The 23892-nt window shown below is 45.8% G+C and overlaps 1 protein-coding gene across 1 annotated transcript; it reads left to right on the top strand.

Annotated features, from left to right (window-relative positions):
- The first annotated feature begins 1242 nt into the window (after positions 1-1242).
- On the top strand, positions 1243-23678 carry DNM1L (dynamin 1 like). The gene is made up of 18 exons (XM_078609565.1): positions 1243-1503; positions 2792-2939; positions 9599-9645; positions 11171-11242; positions 11736-11822; positions 12601-12763; positions 14017-14137; positions 14319-14450; positions 15511-15717; positions 16541-16661; positions 17403-17558; positions 17831-17920; positions 18462-18563; positions 19999-20076; positions 20289-20453; positions 20708-20817; positions 20970-21129; positions 23156-23678. The coding sequence occupies exons 1-18, from the start codon at positions 1402-1404 to the stop codon at positions 23210-23212; spliced, it is 2118 nt and encodes a 705-aa protein (XP_078465691.1). The 5' UTR covers positions 1243-1401; the 3' UTR covers positions 23213-23678.
- The last annotated feature ends 214 nt before the right edge of the window (positions 23679-23892 follow it).

The following is a 23892-nucleotide window of genomic DNA, read 5'->3' as shown; positions in this document are numbered from 1 at the left end:
CTCGCTTATATTAAACCGAAAAAAACAACGACACATTGCGTCAATAACTCTAAAGGCTTTAAAACGGAAAATATATATTGGGCGACGTTTTTAATGTACAGAAGTGTATATGGATGTGATGTTATCTTCCTCGCCTGGTATACAGGAGGTCGGGTGTTCGATCCCGACCCTGACGCCTGCTGCTGCTGAATATTTGGAGTTTGTGGTGTCTCTCTGGGTCCTCCGGTTTTTCTCTCACTCACTTAGAAACGTGCCTTTAGACTATTTAGATTAATTTGCTGCTATGAATGTCCAAATGATAAGCCCACTTTGTTGAGCGGTTGTGGCGAGGTCGTTTTTTGAAAAATAAGGGGCCGTCCATAAATGACGTCACGCACCTAGGGGGGGGGGGGGTCAGTCATTTGTGACGATGTGTGACGAGGGGAGGGGGGGAGAAATGTAACGTCACATCAAAATGCGCAACTTTAAATCAATATAGACAACACATTCTACTTAATTAAATCGACTTTTTAATAAATGTTTTCTCCTACAACATCAGAGTGCAGCGCCACATTAAATACGTACTACAATGACAGTAGTTAAAAGCGATTTGAAGTATGTTTTTTGGGGGGAGGGGGGGGGCATAGCTTTGTGACGTTATATTTGAGGGGGGGTCTGACTTTTTGGGACGCCGTGTGACGAGGGGGGGGGAGTCAAAAATTGTACAAAATCGCGTGACGTCATTTATGGACGGCCCCTAAGCTAATATCTCAGTGGGCTTTGTCTCGTGGGATTGGGTTGGTTTAGTGTCGTATTTGTGTTTGTATCATTTGTTTACCTTTCCCGAACTTTGCAACCCACGTCGTTTTTTTGCATTGGTTGTTGTTGTAACGTCCTTACCCCGCCCCGACTGATCATCGTTGAAAAAAAGAGCTTTGCAGCTCATCGGATTCCTCCGCCAAAAATTAAATAAACATTCCGATTCTGTTTTGTGACGTCATCCAAGTGGGCGTAACCTTCCCCGGCCCCTCCCAGCCGGCGACGTCACCTCCCCCCCGTCCCCTATATCCCGCCCCTCGCTTGACGTACATGACCCCGCGTTTTAACTTCCTAATGCGGATAAGCGCTCCCCACCCCCACCGCTGTATGCCGCCTACCGCTCTGTGCGGCGGACAGGAGGTGGGGGCGGGGGGGATTTCTCACCACGTAAACGCGCTGGGAAATCTATCGGCGAGGTCAAGCGGGCCTACCCACACCACCACCACTCCCACCGCCGCTTTCGCCGAGCGCGTTCCCGCACCGCGGGGGCGAACCGAGCCTAGTAGCCTACGAACTTGAAAGTTGATTCGAATTGTGCCCATTTCGTTTAAGTCGTCACTCGCACCGTTATAAGGTAGCGCAGTTCGCCAAAGCCCGAGCGACATGGAGGCTCTAATCCCGGTGATTAACAAGCTGCAGGACGTCTTCAACACGGTCGGATCGGAGTCCATTCAGCTTCCTCAAATAGTCGTGGTGGGGGCCCAGGTGAAATCGCTTTTTTATCAATCTTCTTTTTCCCATTTGTAAACGTCTTTGTATGAACGACGTCTCGTGTTGTGGAGATCGGGTGGCGGTGGTTTACGATGGCTGGTGATGATGGTGGTGGTGGGAATGTATTAACGGGCCGTTGAGGTCGCCCTGCCAAGTTGTGCAGCAGCTGCGACATCGCGCCGGAGGGAGCAAAGCCACGGTGGAGATGACATTGGCCGATGATGACCGATTGACCTTCACCTTCGGCTGGGTCACGGAGTCTGGCCGTCCGCTGACCGCCGCTGTTTTATTGGCAAAGCCAATACGTTAATGGCTCAAGGGCATTCGTTACCGGCGTTCGTATCCACGCATCTCGCTCGCGGTTACATTACGTGTTCGCGTTTAAATGTTGAAAAAACGTACGCCTACGATCGAGACGGCGCATTGATTTAAGAAAAGTACTGTACGTGGGCTTGGGCAAGATGATGTGGTGCCTCGGGATCGCGTCCGTGGGGGACGTCTGGCGTAGAGACGGAGCTGCAGTTCGTGCGCCGGGTGCTAAGTGGATTGATAAATTGCGAGGCCGTGCGAGGTAGCGACTGCTTGGTGACCCCTTCCTTTCAGCAGTGGAAGAGATCATGGTTCATCTCTATTTGTTATTGGTTGGGGTGGGTGTGTTGCTGTGTATGAAGTCAATGGTTTGAGTGTTGAATACTCGACGTAGTATTTATTCTACTGTCAGTTCACTCGTATGGCTTTGTGGCCCGGGTGGCTATTGGGTCAGAGCACTGAGGCAATTTGTATCCTGGGTTCAAATCTGGGGTTCAGCCTTCCCATGATGAAACTGGATTCATAAGCATATAGAGTTGGAAGATTGCCTGATCACAATTAACCGCACAAAAACAAAGACGTGAAATATGCTTTTCACTTTGGCTAAATTCCCGTTCTTAGAATTACAGTATAAATATCAGCATCACTGCCATGTGTGCAATCCCCTTGTGTGTAGCTGCATGTGCATATGCACAAATAATATATATAATAAAAAAAACGTGCAATGTTATACTTACATATATTATAATAAAAATTCTAACCCTTTGATTTATATAGAAAATATGCTAAAGGTGCATCAGGTTATGTATATTTTTTTATAGTGGTGCACTAGTGAGAAGTTTTGGAAACCCTGCTCAAACACAAGGTCTGCGACAGTTATAAATATTCACATTGTCTCGTGATATGATAAGAACAGCGCCATTGTAATTGTGGCGTGCCTTTAACCCGTGAAATCGTGACTCCTGGCGAACAGAGCAGCGGAAAGAGCTCGGTGTTGGAGAGCCTGGTGGGGCGAGACTTCCTCCCCCGTGGCACGGGCATCGTGACGCGTCGGCCGCTCGTCCTACAACTCGTCCACGTCGTACCTGACGAACGCATCAGGCCCGGAGGAGAAGAGAATGGTACTGCCAGCACTGCTGCAAGTGACTGACGTTGCTGCTTCAAGTGTGGTCTTCCGGGATGTGCCGCATGTTGAGAATTTATTCTCTAAAGATTTTGCCAAACTACTGCGAGCATCTTCAACGCCTGAAGATGTCCGCAGGAGTGTATTTTCCATTAACTGACGTGGCTTTGTGGACGCCTGGCTCATGGGTCAGAGCACTCATTGGTCAAAGCACACGCTATTCCAGGCATCTTGAATTCTTCAAGATGCCGGCAATAATTTGTTGCAAAAGCTTGGGAGAGGAAATTTTCAACACACAGCCGGTTAGGGATGGCCAGACTTGGATTATGAATGGCTGCGATTACCGAAGTGCTAAACACTGCTTCTCTTTAAAACACTTCTACTGCCAATCGGTAGTGGTTTTGGGACCCAGGATGTGTGGACATGTGCATGTTAATGGGTGCGACCGGACAAAGACCTCGTGTGGCCAACTCGGCCAAATGGGGCATCTGAGGCAGCCCAATCTGTAGAGGTGTACAGGTGTAGACTGTTGTGTGTATTGTGGACAATTTCCCACTGACCAGGATAGATGGAAGACAGTACTGAACTCTGCAGACGATGACACTGGCCTGGCTTGGTTTAATAAGCGTATGCTCTACGAAGAAGAATGGTTGCAAAATAACCACGAATGGGGGAAAGCGAACAAGTAGCGTTGAGTTAGGGATAGGGTTATGGCTATTGATTGGCCATGGCACGGTTTTATAGAATAACATTTTGCACTGCTGCGCCATAAAGCTGCTCTTAGCAGCTCAGTTGATGCCAGAGTACGTACGGGGGATGGCTTTGCAGTGACGGATGAATTAACTCCTCAATAGTGCACATGTGGAAACTTGTGAACTTGCCATTAAGTAATTTATGATTCTGATTGAACATGCCCCAACTATTCTGATAATGCAGCAATAATTATTATACAACATGAACCTCAGGATCATAATAATGTGACTATGCTCCTTGTTCATACGGAATTAGGGGGAATGCTTAGCAGGTGTTCATATGTAAAACTCAGCACCCTTGTTATTAACCTGCCTTGTAAATATATGGATTTAATCAGCTGACTTTTGGGCAGTGGCCCATCTTCAGAGCAGAAGAAGCATATCCTGTGAATTAGGAGTCTTAGGGTGCATTTAAAAGTAGTCATGAAAGCCAACTGCATATTTTTCATTTTTAAGGAATATTAATGACTAACAATGTGAGGCTTTTCATTTGTGACTTTCCTTGTACACCACTGCCAACCCAGCCAGTTTGTTTTCCTTTTGCTCTGATTGCCAAGCCAGCATGCAGCTCTGATAGGAGCAAACGTTGGCCCAGGCCAGCAGTCGGTTTCAGTTCCCCTGTGCCCCATATTGGGCTACGCAGCGTCAGCTGTTAGCGCTTAGGATGGATTCATGCAAATTAAATGTGACTGTGCTCCAGGTTCATACTTCATAAGGAGAGGGGCGGGGAGGCAGATGCTTGTGTTCTGAGTCACCAGTGACAGCCATGTGTGTACATGTGTATACAGTATATCGACGAAGCCTGATTGATGCACAAGCAACTGATGTACATGCACAGCCCTTTTGGCAATCCCACTGCTAGATGAGGGCCTCCACACACCGTTTTGGTCCTTGAGGGTTATTTGACTACACTTGACCACGATGGTCAGTGTGGGTTAATAAATGTTTATAGTGTCTCTTGTTTAACCAGGTAAGAACTCAAGAGACCAGAGTGAGTCTCATTTTGAAGAGAGACCTGGGTCCCCAAAATTACAAGTTAAAAACAAAACAAACTACAGCAATGAAGTTATTCATAGACACAAGAGCATAGAAGTACAATAAAACGGATGTTTCTGCACTGCCACGTAACTCAGTGCCGCATCTACAGTAGAAGCTGGATATATGCACACTTAATATAGGCACAGTTCTGATATAAGCAACACATCCTTGCATTACACTGGTAAGGGGCAGGTCAAGGGCAGTTTGTGATATTATCACACTTCTGATAGAAACACACATGCCCTTGCTCCCAAGAGATGTGCCTATATCCAGCTTCTGCATAACTATGATGTGTCGATACAAACATGCCTGCTGTGCCCACTAACAAATGTTTTTCACGCAGAATTACAGTCACGGGAAACTCATTGTAGGGTGTTATTTATTTTTACTGTTCCATGAAAAACATTGCAGTCTTTGAGATACTGATTAGTGCCTGAGCAAGTTTTGTTTAATTTAATTTAAAATGTCGCAAGATGTTTTCGTGTTAACTTCTGCGGCACACATACACGCACAAACACACTTAAAACACGGATGTCACTTTGCTCAGCGAGACCATAATACATTACGCAAATAATTTCAAAATGCACTTGCTCTGCATGGGTGAAATGCACCGGCATGTTTTCACGAGCGAGCAAGTTTTGATCAAATGAGTACTACCTTAACAGAAAGGTGCCGCACGTTTAACAATAATGTCGGATCCAGATGGGCATACGGGCAGCTCATAATGGTAAATCGTTTCCCCACTCGGCCTCGGTGAAACAAATAAAGACATGAACAGTCATCGTAACAACAAACTGACGAACCGGCTTGAAGCACCGCAACACTCTTCTCAACGCGCGACTTCTGAAGAACCTTATCTCGGCAAAAAAATTTGACTGAAAAATCCAACGGCGACAAAAATGTGTTCAACGGAAGCATTGCTCTTTTATGCTATCTTGTTGATACACTCGGTGACCTAAAAATCGCCTCACTGGAAAATACAGACACCATCTTGTGTTGTACGAAAATTAGCCCCGATGCAGGCGTTCGTCATGGCAGCAGCGTGCTTGTGGTTGGTACTTTTGCAATGAGCCGTTGCAGAGCGAAACACCGCTCCAGACGCTTGGCCTCACCTGCCTGCCTTGGCCACAATGAGGCCGTGGCTTGTGTTTGTTGTGTTTAAAGATTGCCACGAGAGCAGTGTTATTTGCTTGTTTATAGTTGGAGTAATCCCTAGACCTTATGCAGTCAAGTTAAACATGAATGAACATGTACCCACTTAAGGTTGGTCGTGCAAGGGAAACAGTGTTCAACACATTCAGAAAGCGCAGTTATTTAAGTGGTATAATGTTGATGCTTAATTTAACCTATGCAATGAATAACAAAACGTTAAGACCATTTGCTTATATCAGTATCAGTAGGAAAATCCCGGTTTTATTTTTAAACAACCTGTTTTCCTTCACATAGATACCATGTAGTTTATTTTTTAACATTAGCTTAACATGCTCTATTACAGACAGCATATACTGACCTGAATGTAATTCAACCGAAGTTTCTATTCCTCATGTGAAATCCAACCAATTGTGCTCTGTGAGTACAGTGCTGCACACGTGTGTGTGTGTCATAACAAAACATTCCTGTCTGCGGACGTTCACGGTTGACATGTAAAATAAAAATAAGCATCACACTGTCAGCTGTTACACGCTGGGAAATTGGATTGCCTCCAAGCAAGGGTTTGGGCTTGTTAATGAGTCACGGTTTTGCGTCGTTCGAGTTCTCAAGTATTTTGTGTCCCGGCCACAGCGTGCGTTTCATGGAGAGGGATTGGGTCATCCGACGGGTAGTTTTCCATTTGTGTGTGGCCTTGAGAAGGTGCAGTTCGAAGGGCTTCGGAGATGCCACCGGTGCAGGGCAAAAGCAGTCAGGGGAGATGGACGACGAGATGGGAGGATGCAGCGGAGCGAGATACGTGGACGGTGAATGTGAATTAGAGATGAGGCGCAGACTAGAAGCGCTTGGAGAAAGAAAATTCAAGCATTCGACTCGCATACAAGAATGGGACTTGAGGCTTAAAGAAGTTGTTGGCCTTGTCCATTGGTGTGAGTGTAATTATTCAATGACGCCCACTTCGTGTGCACTAATGTTCACCGTGTGTTGTGTGCGTCTGTCTGGTGCAATTTGCTCAAAGCCGGCCGGAGTCAGAGAGGAGAAACACGCGCAGGTTTTACTGTTGTTTCTTGACGCTGCATGCACGTCGCTTTGCGCAACTCCCACCCTTGTTCACACGAGGCTTGGTTATTTTACTTTTTCTTGCCAATGTGTTTTCCGTGTTACAAAGTGGATAATGTACTGAAAGGTTTGCGATATAATTTTTATTTGAGTGAACTGTAATTTTTACTTTTATAATGTTTTTGTCATTGCATGCACATTTATATACACGTAGAAACAGACTTAAAACATCTCCACACCTTTGTCATTGACACTGTCCTACAACAGAATTATGGACACATTAGTGGGTTAAGGGTTTGGGCAATGACCCTTATTTAGTGCTGGGACATTACTGGTTATTGATCTTATACAGTTCTTTGATTGAGGGCCGTTGTTTTAAACAATATATATTTTAATTTTTTTATATATTTTAAAATCAGCCCTTTTTCAGTCCATTTCTAAATTGTCAGTCATGGGGGTTGTTCAACCATACTTCACCATGCTGACTGGTCATTGTGAATTGGTGAAGGGGGAAGCCCCAAACCGATTCAGATGTCACTCGCCACTGATTTTGGCCGCGGCTGGCTATCAACCTAAGGTAATACAGTGCACTAACTACTGCGCCACTGCTCCCCTACCGAAATGAAAATCGCCTACTTTGTCTTTGGTTTTCTGTTAGAAGACCGTGTGAGTGATGCAGGCGGTGATTTGTTTTGATATTTGCACCACCGCTAATGCACTCCCTTAACATTTGTGTACATTTCATCAATGCACACGCCTGTTATTCTACTATATTGCTGTATTGTAATGAGAGAGAAAAAACTTCCACGACAACTTCACGATAAAAATCTATGAATAAAGATTTGTAGCCATCCCAAGCTCTAACTGCTATGTATAACTACTGACATCCACAAAGTGCTTGAGATGCTTTGCTGACGGTCATGTGTTGATACTGACTTACGTGAATGTAGTAAGCCGGGTCTCACTGGCTCGGCTGACTCAATTTAGCTCGTAATATTTTACTGCGTCCTTGACATCAGACACAGCACTCTGATGCTCGCTAATTGCTGGAGCTTCTTCACTGGAAGTATTCCCTTGTTGCTGGTCGGCTGCATTTGAACAAGGGAGATGACACTGACTTACGTGAATGTAGTAAGCCGGTCTCACTGACTTAGCTGACTCAAATTGACTCACAATGTTGTGCTGTGCCCTTGACGTAAGAAGACACGGTGGTCTGATGCTCGCTTATAGCTGGGGCTTACTTTGGCACTTGGTGTTTTACACATTGCTGGTAGGCTGCAGTTGGCCAAGACAGTGAACCGGAGAGTGCAAGTGACTAGACCTGAATTGGTAAAGAATTTAGTGATTCACTGCTTTAATGGCACAATATTGTTGGCAATTATGCCATAGTGAGAGGTATCCTGTACTGAATGTAGTGTGCCACCACAAACCTGGCAGAAATTAAACCCTCCTAATAGCCACAGCACGTATCCCAACCAGCTCTGTAGTTTTATTGGATTGTTTAATTTCATTTCCAGGGTGGGGTGACGCACGTGTGTAGTCCAGTGCTTTGCAGGCAAGGGTTATTGGATCCACTTCATTTTAAGACTCCTGAAAACACTGGCCTGCAAAGTGGTACGGAAATCGGCAGCGTAGGTTGTGGTGTTCTTACCCATCTGTGTAGACCACATTTGCCTGGGTTTTCTTCGAGTACTCCGGGTTTCTCCAACTTACCAAGAGACTCATAAAAATAGATTTGGCCAAATACCCCGAAGCGCACACTGCCCTCTTCAAAAAAGAGCCTCAAGCCTCGGTGGGGATTCTGAGATATGTTTGTACTGTATGTTGACATTCTTTCACACCATACGTAGCCGACCGTGCTAATCGCAGGTATATAAATTACATTTATAAACGAGTGTCCAGAAACCACGTGGTTAAGTTTCATAATTGAGTTGCTATGATAATGTTCAAATGTAGAGAGTTTGACCCTTTACACTGGCACATCGTGGCTTACTCTTGAACACGATGGCACAGGGTTGTTTTGTTAATTCAGCTTTGTTCAGTTTTTGCAGTGTTATAGCAACACACTTAAATAAGTTTTGGATGTTGTGTAAATAACAGCAGGGATGGTATCCAGATGTATTACAGAACGGTTAACTGTTGATTATTTGCAGACGGATTATCTGGGTTGAGGAGTAACATGCTCAATCGAGACTCAAATGCACAGTTATTTAATTTACACGCTGCTCAAAAGCACGATTATTCACTCATCAAGGCTCGGTGACTCAGTGCCCATGTGACCGCAACCATATCTGCAAATATTATAAGCTGACTACTTAAAATAAACAAGAAACATATGCGACATCTTCATTCCTATTCTACTTAGGTAAACAATATATAATTTGTTTATATCCTGTTTTAAATATGTTTTGCATTATTTGTGTTTTTGCTGTATCTGGGCTATTGTTCACCTCCATCATCATGGATGGTGGAGAGCTGACGTGTACATGCTTGCAAGTCTAAGCACAAGTCAATGTTATTATGTTTAACCCACTGAGAACTCAAGATTACCAGGATAAATCTCATTTGCAATCGTGATCTGGGTACAAACTCCAGTCTTAATGGAAAGGAATGCAACTGCTCATTTAAACCAACAACACTTGACTTTTCTTGTTCGCAGGAGTCGAGGCTGAAGAATGGGGAAAGTTTTTGCACACCAAGAACAAGGCGAGTCTGTTCTCTGTACATTCTTCTAATTTGAGTTTTTTAAAGTTTAACTTTGCTTTACGTTACGGAAACATTTCCGAAGCAGCTTTCATTCTCTTGGGACCGGGGCTGCTGAGAGCAAGAGGGCAAGTCTAATAGATTTCCACAGCTACGTGTCCTGTTTGTTGTTAGTAGAGGGTTGCTGTAGAACACGGTTATGGTGATGAATGACTTGCAGAGATGCCTGTGTGCTGCTGCTGTGCTCAGGTGGGCAGAAGCAACAACCAGGGGCGATAGATAATGGAGTGTGCAGGCGGTGCAACTCCATCAGGGCCCAACAAGCGAGAGGGGACCAGGCGGCAAAGGAGGGGGGAAATGTATTGGACAGGGGAGGGCCCATTTCACTCCTTGCACCAGGGCCCATACCAGCCACGCTTCACCATTGACCAGTAATGTACATTTTTGTCTGATATGTATTGCTACTGCCATGGTTAAAGTACTGTGCATTATTTCGTTAATTCCGTTCTGTTGCTATGTCCTGCAGTAGAATTTGCCCCCCCCACCACCCGTGATTCCGTGAATTATCTCGATTCGATTTAATATTCAATTTGTTTCATTTTTGCGGTGTTATTTTAGGCATTAGCCAAAATGTTCAAATTAGAATGTGATACGCATCAATTTTAAAGAATACATTCTTACATTTACAATTATCTGCGTGTATTGGTGAGTATCAGAATGCATTTTACTCATTGCATTGATAATTTAGTGCGTGAGCTCAGATTGTATATTTCACTTGTAGGTACCACCTGAAGCAGCATCACTTTAGCGTTTCTAATTTATTGATGTGGCTAATAACTGAACCGTGTGATAATAATTTTAAATAAGTGGGCTATGAAAAAATGTACTCTTATTAGCTTTATTAATTAATGGATACAACTACATTTTTACTACCTAAGGTGGTACCAATTTCAGTTCTTGCACATGGACTCAATGCCAATTGGTAATGTCTTCTGTGTGACCTCCGCAGAGGTCAAATGTATTACTCCAGGTGTGGTCATTCGGGTTAGGCTGTGTGTTGAGCATTGTATTTTTTGGAGCTTTTGCCATGCATTGAACTCCTTAAGATATTATTTTTTTACTTTTTTATTATACCAGGAAAGGCCCAAATGATAACCGCTGAAGTGGCATATCATGTCATTTGTAGCAGCGAAATACTCTTTAACGCATGTTTGCAAATGTAGGAGGGAAAAACCGGAGGACCCGGAGAAAAATCCACGTGACCACGGGGAGAACACGCAAACTCCAAACATATAGGCGTCAGGGTCAGGATGAAACCCACGACCTCCTGTATATCAGGCGAAGTAGTTAACATCTTTCCACCGCCGCGCCCTATGGTAGTGCGTGGCCAACAGCTTGAGAGGAACAAAAGCTTAACACGTGGCCTAACCTGGAAGACCACGCCTGGATTACGAACATTAACTTGTGTATTACTGCTGCAGTGAAAAAATTATAACCCTTATGCATTGGTTTATTGTTGTTATCTTAGATCTACTCAGATTTTAGTGAAATTCGCCAGGAGATTGAAAATGAGACCGAACGGATCACGGGCACCAACAAGGTAAGACATGCACCTCGACTCATGACATTTGTAAAAAAACAAAACAATCTTAATTATTTTGTGATTCCCATAGTTACAAATTAAAGTGTAATATTCAGCCTTTGTCAATCCACTGCTGGATGAAGGCCTCCCCACAGTATCGGCTATTCGTAATGTTTGAGCATACTTTGCCACGCTGGTCTGCGCAGGTTGCTGCAGAGGCGGGCCTAGGACTAGGTCAGATACTATCCGCGATGTTCGTCGTGATGGACAATAAATCGCTTGTTTCCAGTTTCAAAGCATAGTGCATTGACTACTACGCCGCCGCTGCCTCCGATAATGTTTTATTACGTTATCGTTACACAGGCTTCTGGTGTAAAATACGTGATTCAGCAATATGCCGAAACCTGTTGGAATAAACGACCACCAAATATCACATTGCTTAAATTAAATATCATTAAATATCACAGTGCTTAAATGGTTAAATGTATTTCGATAATCGTTCCACTTTCAGGGGATCAGTTCCGAGGCCATCCACCTCAAGATTTTCTCTCCACATGTGCTCAACCTGACGTTAGTCGACCTGCCGGGCATCACAAAGGTACGGATTGTAGCAAAACCGTTGCACCAACTCGGAGATTGATTTATTGTACAAATGTGAAGCCAGATGCATACCTGTCAACCCATACAGTTTACAGGGAAATTGAGGTTTCAGGTCCATATGGCTTACAGCCGTTCCAATACGGGTTAAAAAAAATGTGTCTATTTGTTTGTGTTTCTGCCTTGTGATGGGACTTTGTAGGATAAACATTGCGATTTATAATAAGGTGGACACTGATAAGGCTGACAGGTATGCAGATGGGTGGGTGGTGCTGTGCTTAGCATACTCAACTCACAAAATGCTGTGACTTCAAATCGTAGCTGTGATCAACTCGATCCATCATCCCTGAGATACTGGGTTTGAGTCAAGGCAGCCACCTATGATTAAAACGGGGTTTCAAGTGTGGAGAATTAATGGTCTTAGCCCGGCTACCAATGATTGCGCACAAAACCATCACGTTAAATTGGTTTCTGCAATTGATTTAGCTAAATTCAACCTCTGAAAATTTTAAATATTGTTTTTATTTGTCTGACAAACGTTACTCACAGGGGCAGAGTTGGTGGAAATGTGCTACCCCTGTGAGAGGCCAAAGGTCACTTTAAATTATCTCCGAAGTAGTTACGTGATATCTTCTTCAAAGGGATTGTTCTTTAAGACAAAGGGTTGCACTGATGTTGTGAGTGGTTTGAATGGATACTTTGTCTCTTGGCAAGATGCCGATACCGCTCTCCTCCGTAACTCAAACATCGCAGCTCACACTATGCGACGTCGTTGGCAGGTTCCGGTCGGCGATCAGCCTGTGGATATCGAGCAACAGATCCGAGAACTTATCATCAAGTTTATTGGAAACCCCAACTCCATCATCCTCGCCGTCACAGCTGCCAACACAGACCTGGCCACCTCCGAGGCCCTGAAAATCGCACGTGAAGTGGATACCGATGGTAGGAAGTTTGAGACACATTCATATTTAGTCCTGTGCACGTATAGTCTATGTAAGTGGTATTATTGCCACGGACCAACTCATCCAGAATGCTCCTGAATTTCATCATATCTCAGAAAGTAAGCGGGGTTGAGCCTGACTGGTGTTTGAATGGGCAACCGCCGTGCATTAAACAGGTGTTGGGAGGCCACTACAGGCGCTGCATTGTGCACAACAATGACCTGTGTAACAAAATCCATTGTTGTACTATATGATGCCCTAAGTCACGTAAAAAACCTAAGAATATGATTCCTTGCAGTCACGAAAGCTTCAAATCTAGAATTAAATGATGCCCTAACTAACACTGACCAGCGTGGTAAAGTACGGTCAAATAATCTCCCATGGCCTGCACGACATGGGTAGGCCCAGCAGTGTATGCACAATGAACTCTACACATACCCAAGTATTATATGTACATCTAGTGTTGATGATGATGAAAATGACCCAGTTTGAGTCGTCAATTGCGCCTTGTATTTGTAGCTGTAATGCATTGATTAAACTGTGATGTCAGCCACGAAGTCCCATGATTTAGTCCCTCCCTGAGGCAATTTAGTCAGTATTGTGTCTTTGTTACGAAAAAATGATTTTTTTTGTTAACAGCTCTGTCTAAACAAAGTCTCTCATAAGAAATGTCGCCGATTTTATATATATATATTTTTTTTTTCTTTTAAAGTAGTTACTGATGAATTCATTTTATTATAATTATCTTATATTTATATTGTGCTTTTATTCAAGGTGCTTTACAGGGGTTATGAGTGGTACAATTAGGGTAGCTAAAAGTTATATGGTGAATAGGGATGGGGTATGAGGAGCATCGCCACATAATTTGTCGTCTTGGGTAAATGGTGGAGCATTTTTTTTTGAAGATGTTTTTTTTAGATGTGAGATTAAAGTAACAATGTTGATGCCTATTATTTACTCAGCAAGCCTAATTTGAGTCCCAAGACTCTTTTTCAGGAGCATCCTACATTTTGACGTTTGGCCAGTTCAAGGAGTGTATCGTATGTCGCAAGAAACTAGTCAGGAGAAAACGCATCATTCCACACAGATGGGTCACAAACGCACTTATAGTACTTCCATCTCGTGGCAACTCCGCATTGTATATTGTAAATATGATGCAACCTTTTCAGGTATGTCGTCATCGTCGATTGTGCGTCGCGTGCGTGTTAATTATAATCCTGGGCGACCGTGCGTGTGTGTGCGTCCACGCGACAGGGCGACGCACCCTCGCCGTCATCACAAAGCTCGACCTCATGGACGCCGGCACGGACGCGATGGACATCCTGACGGGTCGTGTCATCCCCGTCAAGCTCGGCATCATCGGCGTCGTCAACAGGCGAGGGCTTCGTTTAACTTCCCCCTGAAATAATTTTGAAATCGTTTAAAATCTGCCCAGGTGGCTCTGGTCGGAGCAGTCGACTCGCAGACGAACTCACATTCTTGCCCGGATAGCACTGAGGTATAGCCTAACCCTCGCTGCTTTTACCTCCTTACCCCGACGTCATGTGTGCACGCAGGAGTCAGCTGGACATCAACACGAAGAAGATCATCTTGGACGCGATGCAGGACGAGCAGACCTTCATGCAGAAGAAGTACCCGTCGCTCGCCAACCGCAACGGAACAAAGTTCCTTGGCAAGACCCTCAACAGGTTCAAGCGCCCTTTTCAATTGCACATCTCCACCTTGGAATGTGCTTTTTGTGGCCAACAAAACTCGTATATTATTAACTTGTAATTGCAACTTCAAATCCAATGTATTTACAGTCACCTCGTACACAAGTTCGAAACGTCGTATGTCAATGCGGATCACACTTGATTCAAATTTTTGGAAACCAATACAAGACTGTATTCTTTGGATTGTAATACACTGCATTTCCCCCTGTATATGAATTAAAATGTAGAAGGTGCATCTTGTAATTTGGTAGGTGTGTGTTTGTGTGAAAAGATTTGTTTTAGTTTATTGTGGTTATATTCCAGAGCGTCTTATCATCTGGAGAATACTGTCCGTTCAAGCAAGAGGGAGCCCGTTCATTGTTGGTTAGCGGTGTAGGCAGGAATTGTATCTAGGTGGCGCTAGCTGACTGTCATTGTGCCATGGCTTTTGCAAAGGGGGATGGGTATCATGAATTTGTGGGCTTGATTGCGAGTGGCCTGCAACCTCCGTAGTTGTTAAAGGTGATAAACATTGCTCTCTTCATGGTTTTTGTTCCAATGTTTTATTGAGATAATTTAAACGTGTAGACACTGCTAATTAATTTTGACGTGTGCCAAAACATGCAGGGGTGGGGTGGGAAAGCCCCCCCCCCTCTCTATAGGCATTAAACATGGCACGATTCACCATCACTTGCACAATTCAAGTGTCGCAATCTAGCGAAGGGTGACGAGAAAGATAAGACAAGATATATAGATGCAGTTAGATACATTAAATGTACACAAAAATAACGATATCGTGAGGCGAGAGATGAGAGCTGACATCTTGTGATGTTTATTAGTGTTTGAATTTTAGATGATATTTGATGCACCCCTATGTTTCATTAATCTGGGGTTCCTTGGTATACTTGGGTGCCCTATGCTTTTGCTTGGTTTACTTTCCTTAGCGCGGTACAATGGATACCATGTACCGCTCATTTGCACACCGATGCCTGTGTTGTCCCGCTGACGGTGGCGTCCGCTTGTGCAATCCTTCCCGTGCCCCGCTCGTGCCACACAGGCTGCTCATGCACCACATCCGCGACTGCCTTCCCGAGCTGAAGACGCGCGTGAACGTCATGGCGGCGCAGTACCAGTCGCTGCTGGGCGGCTATGGGAACCCCGTGGACGACAAGAACGCCACGCTGCTGCAGCTCGTCACCAAGTTCGCCGCCGAGTACTGCAACACCATCGAGGGCACGGCCAAGCACATCGAGACCTCCGAGCTGTACGCCCCACGCACGCACTAAGTGCAAGAGCGGCCTCCGTCGCGCCACAAGCGCACCGCGTTGTTTTGGCCCGCTACTTAATTTGCTCCCGACTCGTGCTTTTGTTTACACCAGGGTTCAGTAGCGTTTAACACCTTCCTTCCAAGCGATTTATTTATTTTCCGTAAAAGTCGTTTTGCGTGAAATGACAAATGAAGGGGAAATTGTGCATGAAGGTGTCCTCATGCAAGTGGCCACAGAGGCTCGTGGACACTTGAGCGTTAATACAATTGTGGCACCAACTTGTGTTCACAACTGAGCATCTGAGCATCATTCTTAATTGAGTCTCCTTTGTATTTGAGCTCCCTTCAAGTCTGAGCATTGTTTCCACCTGACTAGCTATCATTCATACCTCGGCTTAATAAACATCTGTGCTCCATTATGCCATTATCTGGAATAACAGCTATTCTTCATTTGTACCATGTCTCCTTTGGCTCATTCATTAGCATATTGTTTGTATGAATCATGCATTGTTGAGTCTTGTTCTCACGATTCAGTGCACCTATTGTGACCGGAAAAATATGTTAAAGTGGATGAGTCATTACATACATACTCATTTGCATTTGAACCCCACATAAGCATCTTGCTGACCTAACCATCATTTAGACATGAGTTTTGGTCACTGTTGTTTGTAATTGAGCTTCCTTCAAAGTTGAGTCTCATTCACACCAGAGCTATATTCGCTCCTCGGCATCATTTTCACGTGGACCTCATGCTCACGCTCACTGCCTGTGAAGTCCGGCGTTTCTGCCCATCGTCTGTTTTTGTGTCTCCACACCGCAGGTGCGGGGGGGCGAGGATCTGCTACATCTTCCACGAGACGTTCGGCCGCACCCTGGAGTCGGTGGATCCCCTGGGCGGCCTCACCACACTGGATGTCCTCACCGCCATCCGCAACGCCACGGTGCCCGCCACTCACCCACCACTCGCCCGATACGCCAGCCTCTAATGCTTGTCCAATACCCTAACCCAATATAATAGCCTGATACACCAGCCCGATACGCTAGTCAGATACGCTAGCCCAATACAATATCACACTACGTTGGCTTGCAATGCTAAGCTGGCCCCGATAAGCTAGCCACGATAATTTTTACAGAGCCTCGTTGAATACAACATTTAAAAAAAAAATTATCTTGGATTTGAACTGGTGTCGCCTTAAACCCCATTAAATTTCTAGTTATGTTCAGACCCTGTTTCCCATGGATACAATTATTTAGTTACAGACCTTTGTCAAACTACTGTGGATGAAGGCCTCCCATGTCACTCTGGTGGATTAATTGGCTATACTTCAGCACGCTGGTCAGTGCGGTTTGGTGAAGGGGGCGCATTCTACCAGTTCAGATATCACTCGCCACTGATGTTCGCCTCGGAACCAAACTTAGGTCTCTGCGTTCATATCGCAGTGTGCTAATCATTCCACTACACCTCTTCACCTTGGATAATATATCTAACACCTCAATATATTATCGCATTGTAAAATATGCCCAATGCCTTTCATCATCTATTAACTTCTGCCTAATATTAATATTTGCTACTGCTTGTACCTCATTTGTCCTTCTCGTGATCCAGCTGATATTCTGTGTTCCTCTCAACACGGATGCTGTTGTTGTTGCTGATGATGTTGCTGTGTTTCCCGCACCTGCAGGGCCCCCGACCAGCGCTATTTGTCCCGGAGGTGTCGTTTGAGCTGCTCGTGAAGCGTCAGATCAAGCGGCTGGAGGAGCCGAGCCTGCGCTGCGTGGAGCTGGTTCACGAGGAGATGCAGAGGATCATCCAGCACTGCAGCAACTACAGCACACAGGTGCGTGGACACATGGGGAGGGTGGCACGCAGGTACATGAGCACACAGGTGGGGGGGGGGGGAACGCAGAGTGGGTGGCATGCAGGTTGGGTGGGCACGCAGGTGCGTGGGCACCCAGGGTACTGTACGCAGGGTTCGGTACGAGTGGTGTGGGATGTGGGATGCGGTACTGTAACTTCATTCAGCTACATGGAGTGCGCGCACACACGTCTAATTCAAGTGACGCATCGCTCTCCCGTCTCTCCATCTCCTGGCGTCCATTCCTGCTGCAGGAACTGCTGCGATTCCCCAAGTTGCACGATGCCATCGTGGAGGTCGTGACCTGCCTGCTACGCCGCCGACTCCCCGTCTCTAACGAAATGGTGAGGGGCGGGACAGGTTGTCTTCAACTGTGCGAGGCGGTGACGGCGCCAGTTGTGACCTTGTGCAGTCATCCAGCTCTCCATTACTAGCAAGGAACTTTTTCTCAGTGCGCTTTGTCTGGTTCTCAGTAAACAAATATATATATATTTTTTTCCCCCAAATAGCCACCTGAGCACACGTACTAGCTCTCAACCCTAACCACACGAGTCAACCAAACGCTTGCTCTACCTGTAACCCTAACCAACTCTACCAGTCACTAGCATTTAGCCTCTGACTGACCTTAAGCTTTACCAACAAGCCAACCAGCAACAATTAATAACCCTCTCACTGAAATCAGTCCACTGTTTTGGCAAGGTCCCCCTTTCACTTTCAGTTTGCTCTTCCATTGTTGTGGTTCGCAACGTCGAGGATTGGGTTTTCCCCATGGGAGGCAAGGCATCCATGCGATTTATCGTAAATATCATTATTATTAGAGATCTCATAGTGTAATCATTATTATTATTTATTCATGTCACTTCTTGTCGCTGTGAATCGCATCAGGTCCACAACCTGGTTGCTATCGAGCTGGCGTACATCAACACCAAGCACCCGGACTTCGCCGACGCTTCCATGGTGTCCACGCAGATCAACAACAGCCTGGAGGTCGGTGACCCCGGACTCCCACTGACTTGCCTGCTGACGGTTTTTCGTGACGCTTCCGGGCTGCTAAGAGAGATGCTGAATCTCATGAAAAACACATTGAGTCAGTACGTTCGTGGTGCAAATTTGCCACATTTGAAAATATAAAACACAAGTGTAGAAAGCAATTCTATTCTACTGTGTATGGAAATGTGTTCAGGAGCTAAATGACAATGTCGAGGTCTACTAGCCACAATAGGGCTTGTATGTATGTTGAATTTCTTTCGCACCGTAAGTAGCCAACCATTCTCATCGGAGGTGCGGGACAGGAGATATTTTGTGTATTTTTTTAATGTCCCTCCATTGAGGGAGCGCAGACTACACTGGTTTACTGTATGGACAGTTTGGTTGCACGGCCACAATCGCACGGCGGCTTGTGTCTTTAATTTTCCATTTATGACGGAGATGTGCGCATCGGCCTGTTAATGTTCTAATGCGGTTTATGGTACACCAGTGTTTTTAAGAAACGTCAAAGCCAGATTGTGTGATGTTTTGGTATCAAATTAGGTGTTTATTCTGGATGGCCACGTTATTGTCCTCTGTTCGCCAGCATTCTTCGGGATATGGGTGAGATTCTCACATGTTGACAGTGTAATTATCACCCCCTACTGGCAGACTAATGCCCCCAGGTCCCTCTTGCAAATGAGACTCATCCTGGTCTCTTTGAGTTTTCACCTGGTTAAACAAAATAAACTTGATATTTGAATGCCTGAGTTGGTCATCCTAAGCGCTGGGTTGCCACTGTGGTTAAAAATAAGTTTCCAGGTATGATGAGTTGGCCTATGACCAAATCACACTTGGAATGCAGCCCAATCTCATCAGATTTCGAAAGATAAGCAAGGTTGAGCCTGGATAGTGTTTGGATGGGTGGATAAAGTAAGTACCAACTTGTGAAAAGTCATCATTGGTGGGTGTCCTGGTCAAAGCCTCGTCCACGTTACAGGAATGTGAATATTCCACAACTGGGTCAGGACCCACCAGAGTTTGAGCAGGGAGACACTGACTTTTATTTTTAAGAAGTTTAGTTGCCTAACACACCACTAAACGCACGATGTTCAAGTACACCCTTTTTGTCATCCACTGCTGAATGTGCCTCTTGCTGGTCGTGTGGGTTATTTTACTGTCCTTCATCGCGCTGGTTCATTCGAGTTGGTGAATGGGGAAAGTTTGGATGTGGGAGCATAGGGGTACAGTACAATGTGATTTTTCTGCACTGGTTCAGCTGCCCACCATGCAGCCGCACAGCTGTTATGCTTGGTGGTCATCCATTCCAAGCACTATCGAGGCTCAACTCTTGCTTAGCGTCTGAAGTCTGACGGGATCAGGCGCATTCCTGTAGGTTTGACCATCGGCACTATTATCACGCTATCGCATTAATCAGAGGTGCTTGGCCTTGCAGGACCAGAGGCGGCGCAACCGCACCTTCCCAGGGATGCAGGGTGACTCCGCAGCAGTTGTGGATGGCAAAGGACCCAAGGTACGGTCGCAGGCTTCGCCTCCCAAGAGAAAAGTCCCGAAAATTAAAGAGGGTGATATTAATTAGGAGTGGGGACGATTAATGGTTGACCCTGCGTGCGATTCAATACATTTTGACGATTCAGGGACACTATTCAATTGCAGTGTTTGTAATATCTTGTTTTTTTCTACTGGCTGCTCGTTAGCCTAAAAATAGCATTTGTATATTATCAGGCGGGGCAGGAGGCTCAGGAGGGGGGGCCGGGGCCCCAGGCCTGGAGGCGCGGGATCAGGGCGGAGGATGGAGACGACAAAGCTCGCGCCGCCGGGAACCACCACACTCCGGCGTCTTTCAACAGCCCCATGAAGGGCCCACCCTCCATCAACCTCCTGGATGTGGTGAGTGTGGGATGCGCTACAGTGGAAAGTGAAATTTAGACCACTCCTAGGGTTCCCCTGGTTTGACCAGGCCTTGAGTGAGCACCTGCTGCGGTGCGTAAACATCGGCATTGGGGAGGTGCAAAGGTGGCCAGGCACAGTGCTGGCGACACTGCCCCCCTCATGTGCTGCGCTGGCTTTTGACTCGCTAACAGCACTTGTCTCAAGAGTCTACAAGGCTACACAGGAATCTCTGCTTTATCTGTCGTCTACAGCCTGTGCCAGTTTCACGGAAGCTGTCGGCAAGGGAGCAGAGGGACTGTGAGGTGATTGAGAAGCTCATCAAATCTTACTTCCTCATTGTCCGGAAAAACATACAAGACAGGTGAGACGCTCGCTTCAAGCATATGTCTTCTCTGTACTTTCCTGTTCACTAAATTAGCCAAAAGTTTTCTATCCCTTCTTGACATTTTTATTTCCTCGTGGCTCACCCAATCTCTCCGCTCCGCGTGTATCACCCTGTCTCGTCCGCGCCAGCGTGCCAAAGGCGGTGATGCACTTCCTGGTGAACCACGTGAAGGACAACCTGCAGAGTGAGCTGGTGGGGCAGCTCTACAAGCAGCAGCTGCTGGACGAGCTCCTCACGGAGTCGGAGGACATGGCCCAGCGCCGCAAGGAGGCGTCCGACATGCTGAAGGTGCCAATAAAAAAAACTAAAATCCATATTCTTCAGATTGATGCACTTTGTTTCCTTATTATCAGCAAAAGTTCTGGAATGAGTCTTCTAATCTGGAAAATACGTCGTCTTCTGGAAGACGTGCTCTATTTAGTTGTACAGAATCATCTTCCTCCATAGCAATACATTCCCACTCAGACGGCAGACGATACCACTGGCTGTTCAGAATTATCTTGCACAACACATCTAATTTTAATCTCCAGATTACGATATTTCCGGCACTATAAAATACTTTTTTTTAAATAACCCCAAAGTTTGGAGCTTGTTTTACTTCCAAAGTGTGCAGAGAATATATTAAAGAATAGTTTAATCTGTTTCTTTTTATCGCGATTATGCTATTGGCGTTACGTCATGAGACGAATAATCCGTTTGGATCTCTAACAGAAGAGCAGTCCAGTTCTCTTTGTGAGAGAATGGCCCACGGAAGTGGGTTTCACAGAGCTACCTCTGAGATCCCTTTCAAGTGACCTCTGGTCCACACAGAAGGGGGGGGTTAGCACGTACCCACCCGCTCTGCCCCTGAGAGAGTAATGTTCGTAGCTTGACAGTCAAACCAATGTTTAGAATTCTCAGAGCTGGAATTAATCTAAATGGTGTACAAATGTAATTTGATGGTTGATCTAGTTATACAGGCAGACCTCGCTTAATACTCAAGATGTGTTCCTGGAGAAGTGAACACAATTTGAATAGGCACTAAAAGGGTTCGTTATACCATTGTGTTTGTAGTGAGTTCAACTGAGTCGCAGACATACTCTTGGAGGCAACACATTTATTTAACACCAACACATTTATTTAACACCAACACACGGGGTAACTGCCCCCTAACAGAATAACAACCTATGGTGGTGACCACCAGGCTAACTTCACTAATTACAACGTAACGAGCTACTATTGCCGGGGACCACAGCTCGGGTCCAGGTCCACGTATTGGAGGCTCGGTAGAACGTAGACGAAGGTTTCTTCAAGATGAACAACAATGCCGGTCCCTCTGGGGGACCCGGCTTGTTCTCTGCGGTGTGGCTGGCTCCACCCTTGGCCACGACCACCTTTGTAGACTTAACCGGTCACGTGTCCTCTCGGGTCAACCAGAGTGCCACGGCCTTTAGTAACCTCATCCCTACGGCCGGGCACACCCACACCCTATCCTGTAGGGCTGGCACTGCACGCCAAGCGTGGTGCCACCCAGCGCTATCAATCAGTGCTCACCGAGCCCCTCTAGGGGCCGGTACTACACCCACACTATAGTGGTATCCGCGATGTCGTTACATCTATATGGGGATACGTTATTGGGAAAGTTTTCTGTTGTTCAAGTCTTAAGTCATCCCTCACTTTCGTCCTGCTTGTCTCTCGTGGTGCCCTTATAGGGTATTCTAAAGCCCTTTGTCAATGTCCTGCTGGATGAAGCCTCCCCCATGCCATGTCGGTCATGGGAAATGTTTGACCATGCTTCATCACACTGATCGGTGCATATTGGTAAAGGTGGGGTGGGTGCTCAGAACTCTTTTATTTACCACTCGCCGCTGTTTGCCATCGCCGGGAAGTATATTCAGTTGTAAGTGTAGTGCACTAACCACCGCACTGCCGCTCCGTTTCATAGCTCTTTCAAACGACAGCTTTGTGGAGCGCCAAGTCGTTTTAGTTTGTCAGTTTTGACGGAGCTGGGCCGCGGGGATTGGAAGCGTCGGTAGTTGTAATCGTCTCATACGTGGGCGCGTGCTGCCCTTTGCCGGAGGCCAAAAAGTAGCGCCTGGCATGCGCATCTCAAAACAAAGGTGAAATGACAGCTTGACAGCGCTCACTGAAAATTTTATTTTTACACGGTGGTTACATCCGTGATGTGAAATCTCAGTTGTGTCACTTTGCAGTGCACAGGCAGTTGGGTTCTTCTTGTTGTGAGTGCAAGAATGTAGATTTATTTGTGGTTAAAATAAATGATTGATTCATTAAGAGATTTTGCTTGGTAAAAATGCTTTTCTTTTCCATACAGGCACTGCAGCGAGCCAGCCAGATCATTGCCGAGATCCGAGAAACGCACCTGTGGTGAAGTGACTTGGTCTAACCGAATCACCAGACCACAAGTCCACCGGCTTACCGGGAGGGATCAGCCACCCAGCTCCTCCAAGGAGGCCAAGTCGCGACGGCTTCAGGATTGAATAACATTCACCACGGGTTTTTGAAACAGAGCGCGGCTGTCCACACGTTGGTGAGCGAACTGTGCACCCTGCGTGCGCGAAACGGCACGGAGAGAAAAAAAAACTCGAGGCAAACTTAGTAATTGATGAGGCAGGTCTGCGCTGGGGCGTGGGCTCCGCAAAATAAAACCTGTGCTGGACCACGAGAAAATCCTTTTGGAGTATAAATCAGCCGTTGAGTAATGCGCGACGTCTGGGGTAAAATTTATTTTATTTTGAACTGGGTGTATGTAAAAAAAGGAGAGCGTTTTCATGATGATTAATGTCGTATCGTACCGACCTCACGAGCATCACAATAAACGCATCGTTTTAGCTCACGATTTGCGCAACACTTTTCTCCAACGTGAACCATTGCCGCGTTGTTGTCTGTCGAGCCCTCGTCCGTACACAATAACCCATGCACGTTGGCATGGCCCCACCTCTCCCTAGTGTAAGTACACATACTTGCTGCTTGCATTCATGGAAGTTACATTTGCACAATTTGTGCGTAAAGAGGGGGAGCATGCTTGAATTTTTTTTTTACCTACTGCCA

The sequence above is a fragment of the Lampetra planeri genome, chromosome 32, assembly GCF_965212315.1.
Source record: "Lampetra planeri chromosome 32, kcLamPlan1.2.h2, whole genome shotgun sequence".
Classification (NCBI taxonomy): domain Eukaryota; kingdom Metazoa; phylum Chordata; class Hyperoartia; order Petromyzontiformes; family Petromyzontidae; genus Lampetra; species Lampetra planeri.
Note: the sequence above shows the minus strand (reverse complement) of the source record. Positions and strands in the feature narration are given on the sequence as shown.

What these genes read in the sequence shown, in the direction of transcription:
- DNM1L (XM_078609565.1), top strand. Translation starts at nt 1,402, where the DNA reads ATGGAGGCTCTAATCCCGGTGATTAACAAGCTGCAGGACGTCTTCAAC. An exon ending in CTTGGCAAGACCCTCAACAG is followed by an intron (nt 14,451 to 15,510) that starts GTTCAAGCGCCC and finishes CGTGCCACACAG; the next exon opens with GCTGCTCATGCACCACATCC. An exon ending in CGGAAAAACATACAAGACAG is followed by an intron (nt 20,818 to 20,969) that starts GTGAGACGCTCG and finishes CGTCCGCGCCAG; the next exon opens with CGTGCCAAAGGCGGTGATGC.